We start from the raw sequence: 23,104 nt of genomic DNA, 5'->3' as shown, positions 1-23,104 counted from the left end.
ACTCTGAATTAAGCTTGTGACACACACCTGTAATACTAGCACTTGGGCAGCTGAGGCAGGAGGATTGTGAGTTCTTGGTCAGCTTAAGCTACATTGTGAGACCCTATCTCAAAGAAAAGAAAAATCTGAAAATCTGGCTGTACTGGGTTATTGTTTCCACATAACAATTCAGCTGTTACTATAATAACTACTGCTTTATACAGCCTGAGCTGTTCAGTCACATAGTGTCTACTGCTCAGTACTTTGCTTGACCATCGCTGTTGGCTTCTGTACTTTCAAAAAAAATTCTGATTTAAATCAAATCCACATTGGCATATAATGATTTTTTAAAAAAATAACTCGTACACTTTCAGATCATTATGTGAATCTTTTTGTGTTTTTATTGTTTAGAGGCTGCCTCCATTTGAAACATTTTCTCAGGGACCTACATTGCAGTTCACTCTTCGTTGGACGGGAGAAACCAATGATAAGTCTACAGCTCCTATTGCTAAGCCTCTTGCCACTAGAAATTCAGAGAGTCTCCACCAAGAAAACAAGCCTGGCTCAGTTAAACCTACGCAAACTATTGGTAAAAACAACATTGTTATCAAAATAATGGCTTCAAAGTTAGATCTTATGTTTTGGAGTAATTCATTTGTATTTTGTTCATGTAATTATTCTTTAGAAAATATTATTTGGCTTATTAGGCAATAGATTATTAACCATAGTAATTTGGGTTTTCTTCCTAAAGTTCTGTGTTGAGTTCTGATCAACAATCTTTTATTCAGAATCTTTGTGCCAGATGTGTCTGGGATTTGCGAGCATATTTATGAGTTATATGCCATATATTCTGAAACACCTCCAAGTTGGGTCTATAGATAGCTTCATGTTATTTTAGAACAAGTTTTTCCACTACTACATAAGTTTGCCACAGATTCACAAGAAAGTGACTGGTTTACAGTGCATTTTAAAATTTTTGTTTTAGTGTTTTGTTTTTTTGTTTGTTTGTTTTTTTCCTGATGGTACTAGGGTTTCAACTCAGGGCTTCATGCTTGCTAGGCAGACACTCTCTACTTGAGTCATGTCCCTAACCCTACAGTGCAGGTTCTTTTGGGTTTTTTTAATTTATTTTTTTATTCTATTGTTTTTACATTTACTCACATATGTATACATTGTTTGGGTTGGGGGCGGGGTGGGCACCTCCACTGCCACCCCACCCCCAGTGCAGTTTTAAGAGGAAAAAGCATTTACAAATGGAGTTAGCTCTCTGCTGGGTTAAGTCCTAATTTGTAGTGGTTTCATTTTATATCTACCTAGTGAGAACACTCCTTGACCTGAGAGCATCCATTTATTTTTATCTGTGTAAAGAATACAGAATTTTGGCTCAAGTTGGTAGCGTGTCTGCCCAGCAGGTGTGAAGTTCCAAGTCCCCATTACCAAAAAAAAAAAAAAAGAAAAAATTTTCTGGAGTTTGCAGTCAGGGCCAGAAGCTTACAAGGCAGGTACTCTACCACTTGATACACATACGCAGCCCAGAAGGCAGAAGACGTAAAAGATGTTATCTTTGACATGAGCCCATCACATGTAGTCATTATGTGTAGGTCAATGTACTATATTAAATAAAAAGAAGTAAATTGTGGTTTGGGCATTTCTCAAAATACTCTGAAGCCAATGAAATGGGTAAAAGAGTTGAGAAGAACGTATGAAATTGACAATATTACACACGTGGGAGAATTGTGCCACCAAAAAAAAAAAAGGTATTTTTCCCTAAGATTGAGGGAAATAAGCTTAAATCTTTAATGGTGCCTATCCTTTGGATTTGGAGTGATTTTAATACCATCACTTTTTACTTAACTTTCTAATTTGCTAACAATTAGTAGATGCCTGCTGTCTGGTGTACACTGGTAAAATAAAAACCAATCAAAACCATACTCTTAGTTAGGCATTGTGGCAAATGCCTGTAAACAGCAATTAGGAAACTTACAAGTTTGAGGCCAGGTTGGGCTGAGACCCTTTTCAAAAATAAGAAAGAAAAAGAAAAAACCTCCATTCTCTGGTAAAGCACTTGCCTAGCATGCATGAAGCCCTGAATTCAAACCCCAGCATTTAAAAATAAAACCCACACTGTGACCTGGAAATGCGCTTATGTAGTATAGTGGCCACATAATAACTTGGGATTATTTTTATCATGGGTTAGGACATGGATGTAGGGTTTGTGTTTTGCGGGCCTATTTTGTTGTTGATTTTTGAGTTACTGCAGATCAAACCCAGGGCCTTGTGCATGATAGGCAAACACTCTACCACTGAGCTCCATCCTTAGCTCTGATTCACTGATTAAGAGGATTGTTTGTGTGATTAGCAGTTGAGGGTAAGAACAGAAATTACATTAATTACTAATGTACAATTCTGTGAAATCATTATTTAATAATTTTGGCAAGATATTATTTCACTTTTTAGAATCAAGTATTTTCATTTAAATATAAAAGTGTATGTTTTCAGCCGTTAAGGAAACATTGACTACAGATCTACAAGCAAGAAAAGAAAAGGATACGTCAAATGAAAACCGACAGAAATTAAGAATATTTTATCAGGTAAACATAACAGACTCTTCTGGTTTAAGTAGTCATAAAATACATTTTCTGTATTATATCTGAAATCTTTTGGCATGATACCTATCTAATTTTATTTTTCTCTTAAATTGTACCTATTTTAAGATTATTTAAACAAAATACATGGAGATGTATAAATTGTGAATTTGTTGTTTTTGTTTTTTAGTTCCTTTATAACAACAATACAAGACAACAAACTGAAGCAAGAGATGACCTTCATTGTCCTTGGTGCACTCTGAATTGTCGCAAGCTTTATAGCTTACTCAAGCATCTAAAACTCTGCCATAGCAGATTTATCTTCAATTATGTTGTAAGTAATCACCATTTTTTTCTTATGCATTAAATATAAGACAATCTGACTTGAGAAATTGAACTTTGTTTAAAAATATCAAAATTTTTGCATTTAATAGATTGCTTTATGCTAGGATTATTGTTAATGAGTCAGTTTATAAGTATTTAGAACCGTAATTAAGATTTTGTAAAGTATTCTCTTTATTGACTCATGTAATCCTTATACCAGTTCTTTGAATGAAGGGGTAATTGCCTTATTCTTGCTTGGGTAAGAAATAATTTCTACAGTCACCAAGTCAATAAATGGTACTCAAGACTTTTAACACTTTTTTTTTATTTTTTAACATCTTCACCAAGCTGGTACACCTGACTTGTATTAGTTTTCAAAACATTAACAACCCATAAATCCTTTTTAATTCGTTAAATTAGATGAGTAGATTTTTAGGGTAGGATAATATTTTCTTTACCTAAACATCCTGCTGTTTTTATTATAGTATCATCCAAAAGGTGCTAGGATAGATGTCTCTATCAATGAATGTTACGATGGCTCCTATGCAGGAAATCCTCAGGATATTCATCGCCAACCTGGATTTGCTTTTAGTCGCAATGGACCAGTAAAGAGAACACCTATAACACACATTCTTGTGTGCAGGTAGGTGAAAAGGTCACAACAAAAGTTTGTTTTCGGGCTGACAGTATGCCTGAAGTGGTAGAGCGCCTGCTTAGCAAGCTCGAGGCCCTGAATTCAAACCCTAGTACCAATAAACACAAAAAGGTTGTTTTCTGGCTTTTATTGATGATGTTGGAGGAACTAAGTTGGGGGGAGTGTCAAACAAAACTAGTTCAGTGGAGATCATTATTTCAATGTTAGGTAAGTCTCTGGAGTAGGATACAATATTTTATATCTTAACCTCTATAGGTTTTCTCCCCCTGCCCCATTTCCTCTTTTCATCTTTTTCCTCCAAGTTGTATTTATTTGTTTATTTATTTATGCTGCAGATATTCAAACCCAGTGTTCTACTACTGAATAGGAACCTGCACAAAAGGGATATTATCGTCTACTTTTAAAGAGTTGTATCCCTGTCACTTAGTATTCCCATAATGGTATACATTCACATAATAGTATCCTGTTAGGTAGTACGTAAGATTGGTTAGCCTTCCATTAGGATTTACAGCCAGTTGGTGGTATATTTATAGTAGCAGATGGATTGCTGAGATTAAAGTTTTACCTTTTTTGGGCACCACTGGGATTTGAACTCAGGGCCTCGAGGTTTGCTAGGTAGGCACTGCACTATTTGAGTCATAGCCTCAGCACTAAAGTTTTAGCTTTGTAAAACTGAAAAAAAAAAAAAAAATTTCGGGAGGGTTGAGTATATATGTATAACCAGTATTGTGGTTTTCCACTTTGTAAATATACATGTGTTATATTATGCAATTTTGGTATGCAGGATTTTTTTTGTTTGTTTTTGTTGTTCCATTTTGTTGTTTGAGACAGGGCCTGAATCATCCTGCTTTACCTCTGAGGTGCTGGGATTGGTTTTAGGCATGCACCACTACATCTGGCAACATACGGGATTTTGTGTGTGTGTGTGTGTGTGTGTGGTACTGGGGTTTGAACTCAGGGCAGGGCCTCATACATGGTAGATAAGTGCTCTACCAAGTGAGCCCCTCACCAATGGTTTTGTGTTGGGCACTTTGGAGATAGGATCCTCCTGTACTAATTACCTGGGCTGTCCTCAAACCACGATCATCCTGATTGATCTCTGCCTCCCAAGTAGCTAGGATTTCAGGTGTGAGCCACCAGCACCCGGCAACATACAGGATTTTTATATGCATGATTATTCTTAGTGTGCCTTCTAGTATTCTGTTCCTTTTTATCCTTTTTAAACCATTTTCCCTTTTTTTTCCTAGGTTTTTATTTTTCATACACAAAAAACTGGGGTTAAATTGATAAAGTAGGGTTTGGATGCAGGAATAGAGCTCTTGCCTATCACTCAGGGATCTGGGTTCAATCTCCAGCTGTGAAAAAAAATTGATATGTTAAATGTGCTTTGCATTATGCATAGAAAAATAATTTGGGGAGAGTCACTTTTGTGTGCTTAGTTTTATCAAATATTAATATTGTAACTTACTACAGATGTCAACCAAGTATTTAGATGATATAGATGTAGATGCCACGTTATATCACATTTATTTCTTTTCATTAGGCCAAAACGAACAAAAGCAAGCATGTCTGAATTTCTTGAATCTGAAGATGGAGAAGTGGAACAGCAAAGAACATACAGTAGTGGCCACAATCGTCTGTATTTCCACAGTGATACCTGCTTACCTCTCCGTCCTCAAGAAATGGAAGTAGATAGTGAAGATGAAAAAGATCCCGAATGGCTAAGAGAAAAAACCATTACAGTAATTATCTTTGTCATCATCATTATTTGGCAGTCATCTTAGAATTTTGTGATTGAGTGTTTGAAACCTCATTTAATATGAACTAGACTTTTTTTTTTGAAACAGGTCTTGATACATAGCTTAGGGCTGGCCTGGAACTTGCTGTGTAGCTTAGGCTATCCTTGAACTCACTGTCCTTGTCTCAGCAGACTCTTGAGTTTTAGTAGACATGCACTACTATGCCTAGCTAAAGTAGGCTTTTGACCTGTGAAGGAGCTTTTATGAAGTCCCAGAATACACAGTTTTTATAATTGTTATCTCTTTGGCAGTACTGGAGTTTGAACTCAGGGCCTCACACTCGCTAGTGGCCACGTGAGCCACTCTGCCAGCACAGTTTTTATAATTGTATCGTTTAAAAAGTTGCAGAGTAGTAAGCAGGTGCAGGTGGCTCATGTCTATAATCCTAGCTACCCAGGAAGCAGAGATCAGGAGGATCATAGTTCGAAACCAACCTAGGCAAATAGTTCGTGAGCCCGTCTTGAAAAAACCTTCACAAAAATAGGGCTGGTGGAGTGGCTCAAGGTGAAGACCCTGAACTCAAGCCCCAGTACCTCAAAAAAAAAAAAAAGAAAAGAAAGAAAGAAAATAGCCAACACATAAAAGGGCTGGTGAAATGGCACAAGGTGTAGACCATGAGTTCAAACCCAGGTACTGCCAAAAAAAATTTAGAGTAAAGGAAATTCAAATATATTTTTCATGTGACTTTGTAGTGGATATGTTATATATTTGTAGATAACTATTTTATATTTTATGATCCCCCCCCACACCTTTCTTTCCTTGGTGGTACTGTGGATTGAGCTCAGTGCCTTGCAGTTGTTAATCAGGCATTTTACCACTTGAGCCCCATCCCTATCCCTAATATACTTAACTAGATGTTGATTTTTAAAAATGTTACCTCTTTGCTATTTTGAATTCTAAATCTTTGGTTTTGATACTCAACAATTTTTTCCTTGAAATGCCAATTATGTTCTGCTTAAATTTAGTATTTTTTTTCTTTTTAGCAAATTGAAGAATTTTCTGATGTAAATGAAGGAGAGAAAGAAGTAATGAAACTATGGAATCTCCATGTCATGAAGCATGGGTAGAGTATTTCTAAATTAAATATTCCAATATTAATACTCTTTTTGCTGCTTTACATTCTATTAATCAACTTATGTTAGAATCTTATTTTAGCTTCCACTGGTTTAGGTATGTGTCTCAAATCTTTTCCTAGTCCAAAAATACTATAATTACATAGTGAAAATAGTGATGCTTAGTAGGCATGTTAGGAAAACCTGGGTTTTTCGAAGGGCCTTTGACATCTTCTTTTAAGTGTTTATATTAAAAAGAAAAAAAAGAGTAAAACTTCAATGTTTCCTCTAGTTAAACTGAATTCAACTCTTTCACATATTGTGAAATGAGCCACCACACCTGGCAGACAATAATTTCTGACTGCTCATTAGATTACTATAATATATCTTCTGTCATTTATTTTTTTTGAGACAGTATCTCTCTGTTGTTGCTCAGGTTGGTCTTAAACTACTGGTTTTAAACTTTCCTTCCACCTCACTCTCCTGAAGTAACTAGGACTACAGGCACCTAATTGCTTTCTTCCTTTATTGCCAGGGAATACAAGAATAATATACCATTTGCTATGTACCTAGACATTCTCAAAATTTATTACAATCTTCATCACAGGGTTTTGGTTTTTTTTTTCTTTTTTTTGGCAGCACTGGGGTTTGAACTCATAACAGAGTTCAGCTCTATCAGTTTTCAAAACTTGTTTCATAGTGCTGGCTGAATGGCTCAAGTAGTAAGAGTACCTGCCTAACAAGTATGAGGCCCTGAATTCAAACCCAAGTGTCACACAAAATAAAAGCTTAATTATTCAGAATAAAATACGTGGCTTTTCAGCATGTTCACTCATTTGATGAGGTCAGGGTACAACCATTCTTATTTCTCATGCCTTTGTGACTAAAAGTATGTTCGTAGCCATTTTTTCCTAAAAATCTGCTTTCTTCTATATACACAAGATCCTTTTTTTTTTTTGTAGTGTTGGAGTTTGAACTCAGGGCCTACACCTAAAGCCACTTTACCACCCCTTTTTTGTGATGAGTTTTTTCGATAGGATCTCATGACTTATAGATCCATAAGTAGTTAGGATTACAAGCATGAGCCACTCGCGCCCAGCTTTATGTTTTTCTTGTATAGCTCAAACATCCAAGGTTTTTTCATTTTATAGAAATGAAATTAAGGACTAGAGGTATGGCTTAAGTGGTAAAAACCTGCTTTGCAAGCAGGAAGCCCTAAGCTCAAACTCCAGTAATACCAAAAAAGAAACAAAGAAAGGGGGATGCGGGCAGGATGCCCATGGCTCACACCTGTAATCCTAGCTACTTGGGAGCCTAAGATCAGGAGGATCGAAGTTTGAGGCCTTATCTCTAAAATAGATCCTACTCCCCTCCCCTCCCCCCAGCCTTTTTTTTTTCTTTTTGATGGGACTGGAGTTTGAACTCAGGGTCTCACACTTGATAGGCAGGCATTCTACCACTTGAGCCAATCCACCAGCCTTCTTTTGTGTTGGGTATTTTCAAGAGAGGCTCTCTCAAAATATGCCTAGACTGGCCTCAAACCACAATCCTCTTGATCTCTGCCTCTGGCACCTGGCTAAAACACTGCATCTTAAAGTACGTCAAGATCAACAGAAGAAATAACGGGAGGAATTGTCAGTACATATAGAGTTAATAGACATGGTACTGATAAAAGAGAACATGTCATCCTTTTAAAAACTGTTGTATGTAATTTCAATAGCAAAAACATTTCTGACTACTCTAATGAAACCTGAGTAAGGTCTGCTGAGATTAAGTCACTTCTTAAGTTTCTAAAATGTTCAGCTGACTCAGGTGATTGGCTCTCAGTTTCACTGTAGTCTTATTACTTGTTAAATGGTAATGTACTAGATTGGGATATAGTTTTTACTGTTTTATAATGGTTATCATTATTGTATTTTGTAAGTGTTTTGCATCATTAATGTTTTGTTTTTATTATATAGGTTTATTGCTGACAATCAAATGAATCATGCCTGTATGCTGTTTGTAGAAAATTATGGACAGAAAATAATTAAGAAGAATTTATGTCGAAACTTCATGCTTCATCTAGTCAGCATGCATGACTTTAATCTTATTAGCATAATGTCAATAGACAAAGCTGTTACCAAGCTCCGTGAAATGCAACAAAAATTAGAAAAGGGAGAATCTGCTTCCCCCACAAATGAAGAAATAACTGAAGAACAAATTGGGACAGCAAATGGATTTAGTGAAATTAACTCAAAAGAAAAAGCTTTGGAAACAGACGGCGTCTCAGGGGTTTCAAAACAGAGCAAAAAACAAAAACTCTGAAAAGAGCTAACCCCGTGGTGTGGACAAACACTGAAATTGCATTCGAGGGAATTCAGCCTCTAGAAAGAGTTGTGTTTTTGTGTTTTGCTTTTTAAATCATAGCTTCCAAACAGGCACTGTTAGATGAAGTAAATGATTTCAACAAGGATATTTATATCAGGGTTCTCCTTTACTTCATTGTGCAACATTACATGTTTATCCATTTTATTGTCATTAAAACTTACTTCAGTTCGAGCATGAAAAGCAGTACTTCACTGTACCACTAACTGCAACCATTGTCTCACGAAATGTATTCAACTAATCTAGAAATTATTTCTTGTATTTAAATTATGCTTTTTGCATTTGTGACTGGCTGTTTTTTCTACTTTGTAATTGTGAGACATTTTCTTGGGGAGGGAAAATTGGAATGCAACTCCCTTTTTTAGAAAATTGAAGATTTTGTGAAATTGTTGCATTAATACTTGCAACCAAACCATGATCCTTGCTTTTGAAATCATTTATAAATTTAGAATGAAAATTACAATGCAAGATATTTTACATAAGCTTATTTTACAATTTTAAAGTAGCACTTCTTCATCTTACGCCTGTTTGAGAACATGTTAATTTTTCACATTGTTGACGGTGAGATGTCAGGTTGGTTTATAAGGATACTGACCATTTGTTTTCATGTGGATAATTTTAGTGCATTGCTTACCCAGCATATTTTTTTAAACATGAACATTTTGGTTTTCCTTTTTCAATTAGGTAATTACATGGAAAACTTCAGCCGTACACATCCTTTTATTAGGATTGTGAACCAAGGGAAGAACAAATTTAAGGTTTTTAAGATGCCACTTTGTGGCCAGGGGGACAGTGTTCTGTAAAAATGAACCAGAAAATGTTAGACTTTTTTTTTTTTCTTTGCAAGGATGTCTTTGTAATGTATCTCATGATTAGAATATTCAATACAGATAAGCTGACTTGAATTGTTTTGAGCAATTTTGCCCTGTGTTATGTGTTTTACGCACATATTTGCAGTTGGATTTTTCTCCAACAGAAAGCGGTTTCACTACTGGCACATTAATAAGCACCAATAGGTTTTTTACTCCAACTCCAAGCACTGTGGTTGAGTAACATCACCTCAATTTTTTATTATCCTTTAAAGATATTGCATTTTCATATTCTTTATTTATAAAGGATCAATGCTGCTGTAAATACAGGTGGTTTTTTTTTTTTTTTTTTTTTTTTAAATTTCATTCCACCACCATCAGATGCAGTTCCCTATTTTGTTTAGTGAAGGGATATATAAGCTTTCTAATGGTGTCTTCAGAAATTTATAAAATGTAAATACTGATTTGGTTGGTCTTTAAGATGTGTTTAACTGTGAGGCTATTTAACTAATAGTGTGGCTGTGATTTGTCATCCAGTATTAAGTTCTTAGTCATTGACTTTTGTGTTGAAAAAATAGGAAGGAGGGAAACTGCAGCTTTCATTACAGACTCCTTGACTGGTGAACTCTCCCCATGAGGAGTTCCATAAACTCCCATTTTGCCTCTGGGTAGTGGGTTTCCAGCATTTCTCTTGGGCTTTAATTTGCTAAAGCTGTGCACATATGTAAAGAAAAAAAAATAGATTATTTTAGGGGAGATGTAGGTGTAGAATTATTGCTTATGTCATTTCTTAAGCAGTTATGCTCTTAATGCTTAAAAGAAGGCTAGCATTGTTTGCACAAAAAGTTGGTGATTCCCTCCCCCAAATAGTAATGAAATTACTTCTGTTGAGTAAACTTTTTATGTCATCTTATAATAAAAGCTGAAAAAAACCCTTTGTTTCTATTTATAAAAAAAAAAATGCTTTTCTATATGTACCCCTGATAACAGATTTTGCAGAAATCATGTAAGATGATAAAGCATTTGAATGGTACAGTAGATGTAAAAAAAATTCAGTTTAAAAGAACATTTGTTTTTACATTAAATGTTTATTTGAAATCAAATGATTTTGTACATAAAGTTCAATAATATAAAAGTTGTGTTTTGCTTTTTTGTTGTTTTGTCATTATATAGGCACTGTTAAAATGTGCATTTATATTTAGAGGACTGGAGATGTGGCCCAAGTGGTAGAGCACCTGCCTAGCAAGTGTAAGGTCCTGAATTCAAACCCCAGTACCAATAAAAAAAAAATAAAAGATTTAGATACAATAGTAAAGATCCAAAAAGTATAGTAGCATCAAATAATGAGTCAGCTAATACGGAATTTTTTAAAATGTGAAGTCATTTACGACAATGACATGGTTATGCATACACACGTTTTATATATATATATATATATATATATATATATATATATATATATATATATATAAATTTCATGGTGCTGGGAATTAAAGCCTAGGACCTCGCATGTGCTAGGCAGATATTCTAATACTGGGCTATATTTTTTTTTGGGGTGGTGGCTTCTGGGGTTTGAACTGAGGGCCTTGTACTTGTTAGGTGAGCACTCTGTTGTCGTTTTATCTGTGTCAAAGCTGCAGGGGCAGCCTGCATATGCACCAAGTACTGGAATCATGATTTGTGTCCAATCTACTCCACTGTAAAATGACCGTGATAGCTTCCATGGCTCTTTGAGCATGCTATCACTAGTGACCATCTTTTCCCTCACTGATTGAGACTATATATGCACCACAGTACTTGTCCCAAACACTGGGAACAGGAAATTGAATTAGACATGGATTTTTCCAGGGCTTAGAGGTAAAAGTTGTCATTAACTTCTATCTGTCCCTAAGTAAGTACATAGTCCTTTTCTCTGGAATAACTGCTTGTTATTCCAGAGAAAAGGTGAAGGTGTAGGCACCAAGGAAACTTTTTTGGTGGGACTGGAGTTATATTTTTATATTTTAACAAATCTACGAATTAGTATTGTAATAGGTTAATAACCATAGCTCCTTTCCTTACTAAATCAATTACAATTTTCCTAAAAGTTCTATCCCTATATCTCTTCTAACTTGAGGAGCTGTCTCTTCTGGAGGCCTTCGAGGAAATCACCATGTGGGTAACTTGGGTTGGAGAGCCTATGCACTTATTAAACACTAAGGGCCCAGTAAGGAAGCAAGGCTTAGGGATTCAAAGATGAGTAAGCCAGGTATTGTCCTATCCTTGAATTTTACAGACTAGAAAGCTGTTTCAGTAACACGTTCGGTACTTACTAATGTCTTGGCTATCAGGGAGTGATGGAATACGGGTTTTGGAATTGTTAAACTTGGGTTTGAATCCCAACTTTGGTGCATTTGTAGGTTCATAACTCAAAGTTAGTTAACCACACTGACTGTTTCCCTAAATGTAAAATGGGATCTAAAGAGTTCACTCAAGCACAATAAGTAGTATTACTTCCTGCCCTACAAACACTTGACCTACTTCAGCCTTCCACTCCCACCTCTGAAGAATTACATGCTAAACTATTTTAAGAACAAAGAATATACTCTAGCATTGCCTTATATATGAACAATTGTAGAAAAGAATTTTTGGAGGAATGAGTTTGAACTCAGGGCTTTGGACTTGCTAGGTAAACACTCTACTGCTTGCGCCACACCTTCCGCTCTTTTTGCTCTTGTTATTTTGGAGATGAGGCCTCAAGAACTATTTGCCCAGGCCAGCCTCAAACCACGATCCTCCTGATTTTAGCCTTCCACATAACTAGAATTACAGGTGTGAGTCACTGGCATTTGACAAATCCCCCGCCCCAACTGGTACTGAGGTTTGTAGGATTTTGCTTTAATCAACATTAAACTTCATGTAATAAAAGCTTTTGTCAAATTATCTGAGATCTTTTAAAACGAAAAGTACTAGTCTAGTTCAAAAGTATAAAATACTGATAGATTAAGATTTCTAGGAGATCCCATACTTTCAGATTTCATCAAGTATAACTTTAAATGTATTTTTAATTTCTCTTTTGTTAATATAAGATTAACAAAACAAACCTGTCATCTGTCACTTTTAAAATGACAAGACTAGACTACAAAGAAAGGATAATTTCAGAATAAAGCATAGTGGCTTTTTTTGTTTTTTAGCAGTACAGGGGTTTGAACTCAGCTTGTTAGGCAGGGCTCTTACCACTTGAGCCACTCCTAAAGCTTAATGTTTAAACAGTAAATTTAGAAGTACAAAAGAATCCCTATGGAAACTGTTATTTGCTTTGGAACAAGTTACTGCTAAATCAGCCTTTACAATAGAATCATGTAGTTTCTTAAACAATGAAAGCATGTCAACTGAGACTAATTAAGTGAGGATTTCTGCAAGTTTTAAAAGCTCTCCAGGTGATTCCAATGTGCCTCCAGGGTTTAGAACAACTGCTATAGAAGATGTAAAGCCTCAAGGAATTTGTAATCTCTTGGGTTTACAGCAGATATCACACACTGAAATACTCAGAGGGTCAGCAGTTAAGTGAGTTACACAGCTGGCATTAGACCAACTTATAAAAACTAGGAACAAAGAGAAAAAAACAATACAAAAGAATAGGCCTCAGAATGGCATCCGGATTTCAATTCCAGAAGCTAAAGAACAGTGGAGTGATGCATTCAAATTCTTAGCTATCCATATATGTGCAGTGTAAAATAGAAAAGATTTTCAGATTTATATTCTCAAAAAATTTACTTCCAAGACAAGCTTCCCCAAGAAGTGGAGAAAGTGCTCCACTGAAAGAAGGGAGTAAGTCCAGGGTATGTACCTCAGTGGTGAGTGCTTGCCTAGCATGTATAAAGCCCTGGGTTTTATTCCCAGCACAGGAATGAATCAAAGAATGAAATAATCCAAGAAAGAGGATTCAACACTTGGAAACATGAAATGCAACCCTGGATGTAGGCTGAGCAAACGATATATTCTGGCACTGATTTGTGTGTGTGTGGTGATTCTGAGCCAGTTAGGAGATCTTAAATGAGTATGTCAGCCATAGTTGTCACCATAGTTATCAACAATTGACTAAATCTCACTTTTTGATCTTGGACTAATGCTTTTCTACTTAATGGACCTTAACTGCTTCTACTCCATTCTACAGGGAAACCCTTCATAAGTGTTTTATTTCCATATGAACTGTTCTATTGTTTTGAAATTAAAATTTATTATATAGCATCAGAATCTCTGCTTTTGAGATGGTGTATTAGTTTTCCCATTCCTTCTGCTAAAAGCCCTCAAAAATAGACAGCTAAACATAAGAACACACACTTTTTGATGAGACTGGTTTGAACTCAGGGCTTTGAGCCATACCTCCAGCTGTGGTGGTGAGTTTCTTTTATTTTCTTTTAACTGGCAACCTGGCTACCAACAAGCACAGGCAAAAAAAAAAAAAAAAAAAAAAACCCAACAAGCTAGCACTGGTGGCTCATGCCTATAATACTAGCTACTTGGGAGGCAGAGATCAGGAGAACTGAGGTTCAAAGCCAGCCCAGGCAAATAGCTCTTGAGACCTTATCTCAAAATAAAAAGAGCTGGTGGAGTGGCTCATGTGATGGAGCACCTGCACAGCAGGCCCTGAGTTCAAACCCCAGTACCACCAAAAAAAAGAAAAAACAGAAAACCAAACCCTTCTGGCCAAAGGACAGGGAAGAGACAGCCTGGTAAGTCAGAAGCCTTGGAGCCAATAACCACTCTACGCTAGCCAAACACCATTGCGCCATCAACAAAAAGACATGTCCATGTCCCCACATCCAATACTGATTTTATTTGGGACAAGTCTTTGAAATATAAATAAGGATCTTTAGGTCATCCTTGGTGGGTTCAGAGTCCAAGACAAGTGTGCTTATACGAGAAGACAAAGGCAGAGACTTGAGTCATGTGGCCACCGCCAAGGCATGCCAGAAGCCAGGAGAAGAAGCAAGAGGCAAGGAAGGATTCTCCCCTAGAGCCCGCAGAGTAAGCACAGCCCTGCCAACACCCTGATTTCTGAAATACAGCCCCCAAACCATAACGATAAATTTCAGTTGTGCTAAGGTACAAAACTGTGGTAATTTTAATCCAGTGGCAGTCTGATGCCCAACCACCAGAAAAGTCAATGAAGACTGTGGGGAGCCTGGACTTCCACCCCTAGAAGCTGTGGTTTAGAAGGAGTGAGTTCCTCTACTGGACTGTAATGGAGCTCACCACAGCCAGCAGCAACAGGGAACTCCACATGGCTGACAATGGCGGCTGAGTGGGGAAGAACCACTTTTCCCTGCTGGAATGGTATCAAAAAGCCAGCTGAGAAAGATTTAATCAGATTCACACTCTGGTACCACAACACAAAAATGGCCATTTTTGTTTTTTGAGAGGGCTGGCCTCGAACATGCGATCCTCCTGCCTCAGCTTCCTGAGTGCTGGGATCACAGAAATGCAATACCACATTCAGCTAAAATGTCCACATTTCAATAGAAATTCATCATACAGGATCCAGAAAGACTTCAAACTGAATGAAGAAAGATAAGACACTGAAACTGGAATGTGGTACTGGGAGCGTGGCTCAAGCAGTAGAGCACCTGCCTTGCAAGTGCAAAGTCCTGAGTTCAAACTCCAGTACTGCAAAAAAAAAAAAAAAATAACCAAACTGGAATGTGCCTGGTCTCTCCTGGAGAAGACCCTTTGGGCCTTTCTTTATGATATGACTTAATCCATTCTGTGCCTGTCCTTTTGCGATTCTACATGGTAACTATAATCGAACAGTTTTTCTGAGTTCTGAGTCCTGAGAAATCACTGATCCTGGGAACAGTCTTTTGGTTTGTTTTTATTTCTACTTATCTTTTGGGACAGTGTGTCACTATCAGGCCAGGCTGGCCTGGATCCTCCAGCCTCCACTCTTGGGCCATGGGCACATTGCACTCACCTGGTATTACAGGGCAAGCCCCTTGGGTTTGAGTGCTATTTCCAAACTGCTCCATGGTGTTCGTCATGGAGTGCCTGCTGTGTTGGATTTCTCTGTTCTACTCTGCCCTTTCTGCCTCTCCCTGCACAGATACCAAGGTCACACAGGGTTTGAAGCTGTTTGTGCAGTGTCCTTTGTCTCCATGAGCTTAGAATTTGGGATTCACAGGGGATCCCCTGTCACCTAGTCTTACTGTAAATGTTGTCCATGGGATTTTGCTTTTGTAGCTATCTAGTTGCCCTATTTCTCTGCAGGAATTATGAGGTCTTAAAAACTATACTGCTTGAAATATAAAGTGCTTCAAAAAATTAAAAAAAAAAAAAAACAAGAGCTGGGTGCCAGTGGGTTACACCTGTAATCCTAGCTACTCCAGAGGCTGAGATCAGGAGGATCACGGTTCAAAGCCAGCACAGGCAAATAGTTTGTGAGACCCTATCTTGAAAAAACCCTTCACAAAAAAGGGCTGGTGGAGTGGCTCAAGGTGTAGGCCCTGAGTTCAGGCCCCAATAATGCAAAATAAATAAATAAAAACTACACTGCTATCATTGCAAACTCCCTGGAATCCACCTGGCACACTTATTATTTTTGGCAGTACTGGGATTTGAACTCAGGGCCTCATGCTTGTGAAGCAAGTGTTCTACCACTTAAGCCACGCCTCCAACCCTTTTTGCTTTCGTTTCTAGGTAGGGTCATGCATTTTGCCTGGGCTGGCCTGAACTCCAATCCTATTTCTGCTTGTAGGTATGATGACAGCATGCCCAGCTATTTTGTTGAGATGGCTTCTAATTGTGATCCAATTTCCACCTCTGAAGTAGCTAGGATTACAGGTGTGAACCACCACACTTGGCCCCATCTGGTACATTTTAATTACATATATATACACATATATAATACTAAGAGATATGTTAAAGATAAGCCTGTAGCATAAACAACTGTAGTACTGGATGTGAAGAATGAAGGGATATTTGAGGGTAAACTGCATGCAGTTTATACAGCATTTGCAGGGGACAGAGAGCAAGACCCAGAGACAAATGATCAGATTTTCTAGACTCTTCTTTAAGCCAACAGCATTTTGTCAATTCCCTCATGTAAAAGTAACAACTGAAAAGTAAACATTATATTCTACTCTGGTGAAAAAGGAGTAGGACTATCACATCTTTAATCATGAAAGTCACCAGTCAGGCAACAACTCTAAGCCTCTGCTCTCACATGGGTCATCCAGTCCTGGGTCTAATTCAAGAATCTATTGTTTGTGTGTGCATCCCTCTTGTCACTGGCCATTCCACCACTGACAATGTCTCTCAAGGATGACAGTCTACTGACTGTTGTCTTTCATTCTGATTCATCTTTATTTTTGACTTTTTTGTGGCAGTATTGAGGTTTGAACTCAAGGCCTCACACTTACTAGCATTTGAGCCGCTCTGCCAGCCCCTGATTCATCTTTTTGAAATTAAGTAGTTTTACCTGTAAAGATTTAGTATTAACTTTAACTTGGGATCAAAGACCTTCCAATCTGACCCTAGACTCTCCTTCCAGACTTCTCTCCACCTCTGCCCCTCACTCCAGCCTCACACCATCTCGATCTTGAGATGCCCTGACAGTTTCCTCCATTGTGACTTTGCAAATCCTTTCCCTCTGCTTTGGATGCCACTTCTGAGCTTACCAAATTTTTAATCATCTTTTAAAAACGGGCTCTGAGCTGTCTGAGCTCTTCAGGCAAATGTAGTCATTCTTTCCTCGTTTGGCCCCGTCAGTTGTTACCTATAGCTGGGGCTTTCCCCTTAGCACCCAGCCCTGCCCTGAGCACAAAGAACAGAGCTGGGACCCCACAGAGATGTCTAGGCCAGAGTCCTGACAAGACCAGTCACTAGCCATGATCTCAGACAGATTAGTTTACATCTCTTGAGCCTAAGTTTCTCATTCACAAGAAGTACAACAAATGATAGTAATACCAATGTCATAAGTCATGTGTAGACTAAATGAGATAATTGGTTTTTTCTGCTGTATTTGGGACTGAACTCAGGCCCTCAAGTACTCTACCACTTGAACTATGCCCCCAACCCTTTTGTTTTTGAGATAGGGTCTCACTAACTTTGCTGGGGTTGGCCTCAAACTCGCTCCTTTTGACGCCACCTCCCAAGTAACTGAGATTTCAGGCATGTGCCACTATGCCCAATGGTAACAGTGTATTTTGAAAATTTAGCATTGTGCCTGGAACATAACAGTGGCACCTATAGTCATTCAATCCAACTTTTTTTTTTTTTTTTTTTTGCAATACTGGGGCTTGAACTCAGGGCCTTCACCTTTAAGCCACCAGCCCTTTTTTTGTGCTAGTTTTTTGAGATAGGGTCTCAAGAACTATTTGCCCGGGCTGGGCTGGCTTTGAACTTCTATCCTCTTGATCTCTGCCTCCTGAGTTGCTAGGATCACAGGCGTGAGCCACCGGCGCCCGGCTCAATCCAATATTATGCACATGTTGTATGTCAGGCACGATGTTCAATATGAGTTACAGAGAATATAAGAATGTACAAGCAGCCTTTCACATTAATTTTCATTAGGCATATCTAATGAAAATGCCTAGAGCAGCCAGGTGCCAGTGGCTCACGCCTGTAATCCTATTTGGGAGACCAAAATCAGGGGGATCGAAGCAATCCATTCATTCAATCCAACATTTAATACGCACATGTTATGTATCAGGCAGGATTTCAGTATGAGTTATGTTGTAACCTTTCACAAGTCTAATTAAAATGCCTACAGCCACAAGAAACTTCTTCTCTTCTTGAAAAGCAGATTAAAACTGGATTCATTATGGCTGGTGGAGTGGTTCAAGTGGTAGAGAACCTGCCTAGCAAACCAGAGACCCTGAATTCAAATCCCAGTACTGGGAAAAAAAAACTATATTCATTAAATCTCACAAAACAAAAATACACACATTTAACTTTTAGTTTTTTATTTTGTTTCAGAGGGCTGGCAAGGCAGCTACATTCTACAGTCTCTTCTTAACAGTCACTAAATATGTGAAAGGCTACTTACTTATCTATAGAAGGGCAAGGAGAAGAAGTCATGATTGTCCAAAAGGGAACACGAATCCCCAAATAAATTATCTTACAAAAATATCACACCTGCTCTGCCACTTTTCTACTACTGATAAAAAAGAGAAAAAATTTCACATTAAAAAAATTCTATAGGCTGGTATAGCAAGTTAAGGCCACTGTTTTTGTTTTTGTTTTTTAAAAACATTAATAAGTAAGCCCTTTAAATAAATATTTTACATAAATTTAAGTTTAAAAAAATAGGTCAAGTATTTACCCTATATTTATTTGGTCCACTAAAAGACCATTGAGACCACTGACATGACATTGGACAGTAGCTGACACCCACCAACAGTAACAGGCACAGCCTTGGGGCTGGATGTGAACACTGCAGATCACGTACATATGAAACTGCAGGCACTGCTAGGCGCTACTTCCATGACTAGTTTCACCTGTACAAATCCTCCACCCTACCATGGATCAAACTGCAAGGAAATAATAGATAATACTTGCCAATTATAAACACTTGCTCAGGCATTATTTAAAAAAGGCAAAAACTGTGAAGCTTTTCATACTGAACATGGGCTGAAAGCTAACACTGCTTACAAATACCCGAATCTGGGGTGTACAGCAAGACATCATGTGGAGAGTAAATGAGCAAATGCATATCACACAACTCTGGCTTCTGGCTGTTCTGTTCTTGATTTTTTTTTTTTTTTTTTTTTTTGCTCAGGCTAGCCTTGGACTGCTGTCCTACTACATACAGCCTCTCATGTAGCTGGAATCACAGGAGTATACCATCACATCCAGCTGTTTGGTTGAGATGGGATCTCAGTAACTTTTTGCCTGGGCTGGGCTGGAATTTCAATCCTTCTGATCTCTGCCTCCTGAGTAGCTGGGATTACATAGGGATGAACCACCAAGTCCAGCCCTATTCCTGTTGTTTTTATTCCAGAGTTTTGCATAGCCTTGGATCCAGATGGAGGTTTCATAAAATTAATGATGTCACATTAAATTTTCCTATTCTAACAAACAACTTTAAGAAGAAGTACAGTAGAAGGGTATGGAATTTTTATATCTTCCCAGACTTTTAAAGCTCATTTGATTTTTATTGTAATGTGAAATTTTAGTTAACAGTATGATAATAAAAAAATTGACTGGCTTCTGGTTTTTTCCACACCATTCAATTCTCCTATTGCTAAAATATTACAATATAAATCCAGTAAACACTTTCCATTTCTAACAGCCTGAGAGATGAATTCAACTTTTTAAAATTTAAGTTAAATAAACCAGGCTGAGGATGCTATGGTAAACCCTACAAACCAGAGGCAAGCATCCAAAACACTAAAACACTAACACTTTCCATCCAGGATAGAAAAATGAGCATCCAAAGTAAAGAGAACCACAAGACTGATCAAGTAACCAATCAAAAACCACCTCTCTGTTATTGGAGCTAATAGTTACTCGGAGCTTGAAGTTTCCGCCTTCATTATTATTGGTGGTTCCTAGAGTCACAGCTTCGACGTCAAATGTGACAGTGGATCCAGAGGTAACTGCAGGCAACTGATTAGTCATTTCTTTTCCATTGACAAAGACTGCACCTAAAATGTTAAAAGTCATTTACCTATGAGCAATAACTGTAACAGAACTGAAATGGGTTCTAGATGGTTAATAACAGACAATTTCCTAATTCTGAAAAAAATTCGGAATGCTAAATGAATTTAACTTTGCTAATTAACCTTCATCCTCATGGCAGGAAAAAGTTAGAACCTCAATTATATTTTAGAATTCTGGTACAGGGTTCTACTCTTTTCCTATAGAGACTATGTATTATTCATGTGAATTGCATCAAAACAAAACGGACACTATTACAAAATTACAACCTGTGAAATGGCAAGACTGTTTCATATGGAATAAAAATTTAATTCTTCCTAATACTTGATCTGATACCATAAAATATTAATGTGTCTTAGTACTGATTTTTAAAACTGTGATTACTGTGGAAAAAGGAACCAAAGAACACTAGAGATGTATAAATGTAATCTTTCTCCATAGTTTTCAAGTCTACAACAGGAGTATGTTGAACTTAGATGACCAATGCATACAGAATCAAGAGGCAGACTGCCTGGTTCAAATCCCAGTTGCTTCTGAGCTCTGAGTTGCTAGCTACATTTCCTTTGTGGGACCTTACTTTCCGTCATCTGTTAAAATGGGGATACTACTACTTTCCACCTCAAAAAGCAGTTAGAAACCAGTGGAAAAGCACCTGCCTAACATATGAGAGACTCTGGGTTAAATCCCCAATACCAAAAATAAAAAATACTAGAAAGATTAAATTTGTTTGTAAAGAGTTTAAAAGAGTATTTGCTAAGGGGTAAGGAGTGTAGCTCAGTGGTAGAACACTAGGCCTAATATAAGCAAGGCCCAGAATTTAATCCCCAGAACTGCAAAAAGAAGAAAAGGAAGAGCTAAGTCTTCTCATCTGTTTTATAAATGTGGGATATTGGGACATCTTCATATTTTATGATAGCAGTTAATATGTTTCAAGGACACAGTTATTCAGGCTTACCATTTGTACTAATGCACACAGCTTGATCCCTCTGCAGAGATTCATACCCATTCTGTTTTTCTGCACATACTCCTATACTATCTCTTCTGTCTGGTTGTCCCACGGTTTCAACTCTGTAAATGAGGTAGAAAGGTATTTTACCTCTTTTCTTTTTTTAAATATAACAGGATACCTAATAGCTACTAGCTTAAAAACAGCAGTTTCACAATTGTTCATTTCTAAATAAATAATAATAGCTACTTACAATTGAGAACTTACTACATTCCATGCACTATTTAAAGTATTTTATAGACTCATGCCCGCACAACAAGGTTATAGTCAATGACAGACCACATATATGATGGTAGTCCCATAAGATTATGTAAAGCTGAAAAATTCCTAGTGTTTTACCCTACCTTGCCTATGTTTAGGAACAAATACCATTGTGTTACAACTGCCTACAGCATGCAGACCAGTAACATGCTGAACATGTTTGTAGCTAGGAAGGAGCAACAAGTTACCATAAGGTCCAGGTGTACATTAGGCTACACACCACCCAGACTTGTGCAAGTGCACACTCTATGATGTCCGCACCATGACAAAATCATGTGATGATGCACTGTTCAGAACACTGCCCCATCCATAAGTGATGCATGATTGTATCTATCTATAAATAACCTCTTCCAATTCTTACAACAACCTATGAGAACCTTCAGTCCACACCTCTAGTCCAATTTGCTCTGGTTATTTTGGAGATGGGGTTTCTCAATTTATATACCTAGGCTGTTCTTGAACCTCAATCCTCCCAATCTCAGCTTCCCAAGTTAGGATTACAGGTGTGAGCCACCAGCATCTGGCATGTGACTAAGCTTTCTTAAATAAATTAATATTGCAGCCAGGTGTGGTGGTTCACACCTGTTATCCTAGCTGTCAGGAAGATCACAGTTCAAAGCCACCCTGGGCAAATAGTTCACAAGACCATATCTTGAAAAACCCATCACAAAAAAAAAAGGCTGGTGGACTGGCTCAAGGTGGAGGCCCTGAGTTCAAGCACCCTAGCTGGAGGCATGGTTCAAGTGGTAGAGTGCCTGCCTAGCAAGCATGGGGCCCTGAGTACAAACCCAGCACTACAAGGAAAAAAAAAAAAAAAAAGCAAGCATGACTTGGGAAATAAATCCACCAGCCCCTGTTAATACCACATGAAACAGAGATAAACTGTTCTCACCATGCTATGCCCAAAATCACAATTTCTTGAGCAAAATAAATGACTACCATTGTTCTAAGACTCTAAGTATTGGGGTAGCAATAGGTAACCGGCACGCCATTATATTTTTATGTTCTTTGAAGGAAAATTAATAAAAACTAGCTAACTTATTCCCACTTCCTGTTCCTTGCTAAGAGCACAGACTTTGAGCCGGGCACCAGTGGCTCATACCTGTAATCCTAGCTACTCAGGAGGCAGAGATCAAGAAGATTGAGGTGCGAGGCCAGCCCTACCAACAAAAAAGAGACCCCATCTTCAAAATACCCAACACAAAAAGGCTTGACAGAGTGGCTCAAGTATAATGCACCTGCCTAGCCAGGACTTGAATCCTACAAGTCTACTTGTCTCGAAGCCTCTCTGTGCTTCTGTTTCTCCATCTGTAGAAGACAGGAACAGCTCTAGATTAGGACTAAGGAAGACTGTAAGCACTGAAAGAAAAGAAGCTGCTTTTTAAAAAGAGGTGACAGAGAAGATAAAGTAAAAGTATGGTTTTTAAAAAAAAATAAGACAAGGAAAAGTTAAAAGCAAGGAAAGAAAGAAAGAAATGTCAGGCAGGAAATTGGAGAGAGGCCTGGAAGGAGGGGTTGCCAGAAGACATGGGCACCAAAACAGAGTGGACACTCGGGACTGTTAAGATCTAACTAGGACACTGGTTTCTCTGACTTTAGTAGCTCTAAGCCTTCCAAAAACGTCAGCAG

The 23,104-nt window shown here is 37.8% G+C and overlaps 2 protein-coding genes across 4 annotated transcripts in view; one reads left to right on the top strand and one right to left on the bottom strand.

The window, feature by feature from the left end:
- The window catches only part of Suz12 (SUZ12 polycomb repressive complex 2 subunit), a 37,850-nt gene extending 27,130 nt beyond the window's left edge, over nt 1-10,720 (top strand). For both annotated transcript variants that reach the window (XM_020174474.2, XM_020174473.2), the window contains 7 exons: nt 391-568; nt 2,479-2,570; nt 2,755-2,898; nt 3,374-3,531; nt 5,087-5,285; nt 6,326-6,405; nt 8,356-10,720. In XM_020174474.2, the coding sequence (XP_020030063.1) occupies nt 391-568; nt 2,479-2,570; nt 2,755-2,898; nt 3,374-3,531; nt 5,087-5,285; nt 6,326-6,405; nt 8,356-8,701 (1,197 nt within the window). In that variant the 3' untranslated portion in view covers nt 8,702-10,720. The remainder of the gene's footprint in view (nt 1-390; nt 569-2,478; nt 2,571-2,754; nt 2,899-3,373; nt 3,532-5,086; nt 5,286-6,325; nt 6,406-8,355) is intronic.
- A 7,775-nt stretch (nt 10,721-18,495) lies between these two features.
- Crlf3 (cytokine receptor like factor 3) overlaps nt 18,496-23,104 on the bottom strand; it is a 32,845-nt gene continuing 28,236 nt past the window's right edge. For both annotated transcript variants that reach the window (XM_020174471.2, XM_074046423.1), the window contains 2 exons: nt 21,164-21,276; nt 18,496-20,195 (listed from right to left, as the gene is read on the bottom strand). In XM_020174471.2, the coding sequence (XP_020030060.1) occupies nt 19,939-20,195; nt 21,164-21,276 (370 nt within the window). In that variant the 3' untranslated portion in view covers nt 18,496-19,938. The remainder of the gene's footprint in view (nt 20,196-21,163; nt 21,277-23,104) is intronic.

Source organism: Castor canadensis, chromosome 11 (genome assembly GCF_047511655.1).
Source record: "Castor canadensis chromosome 11, mCasCan1.hap1v2, whole genome shotgun sequence".
Classification (NCBI taxonomy): Eukaryota; Metazoa; Chordata; class Mammalia; order Rodentia; family Castoridae; genus Castor; species Castor canadensis.
The sequence above is the reverse complement of the archived record's forward strand: the minus strand, read 5'-3'. Positions and strand labels throughout refer to the sequence as shown.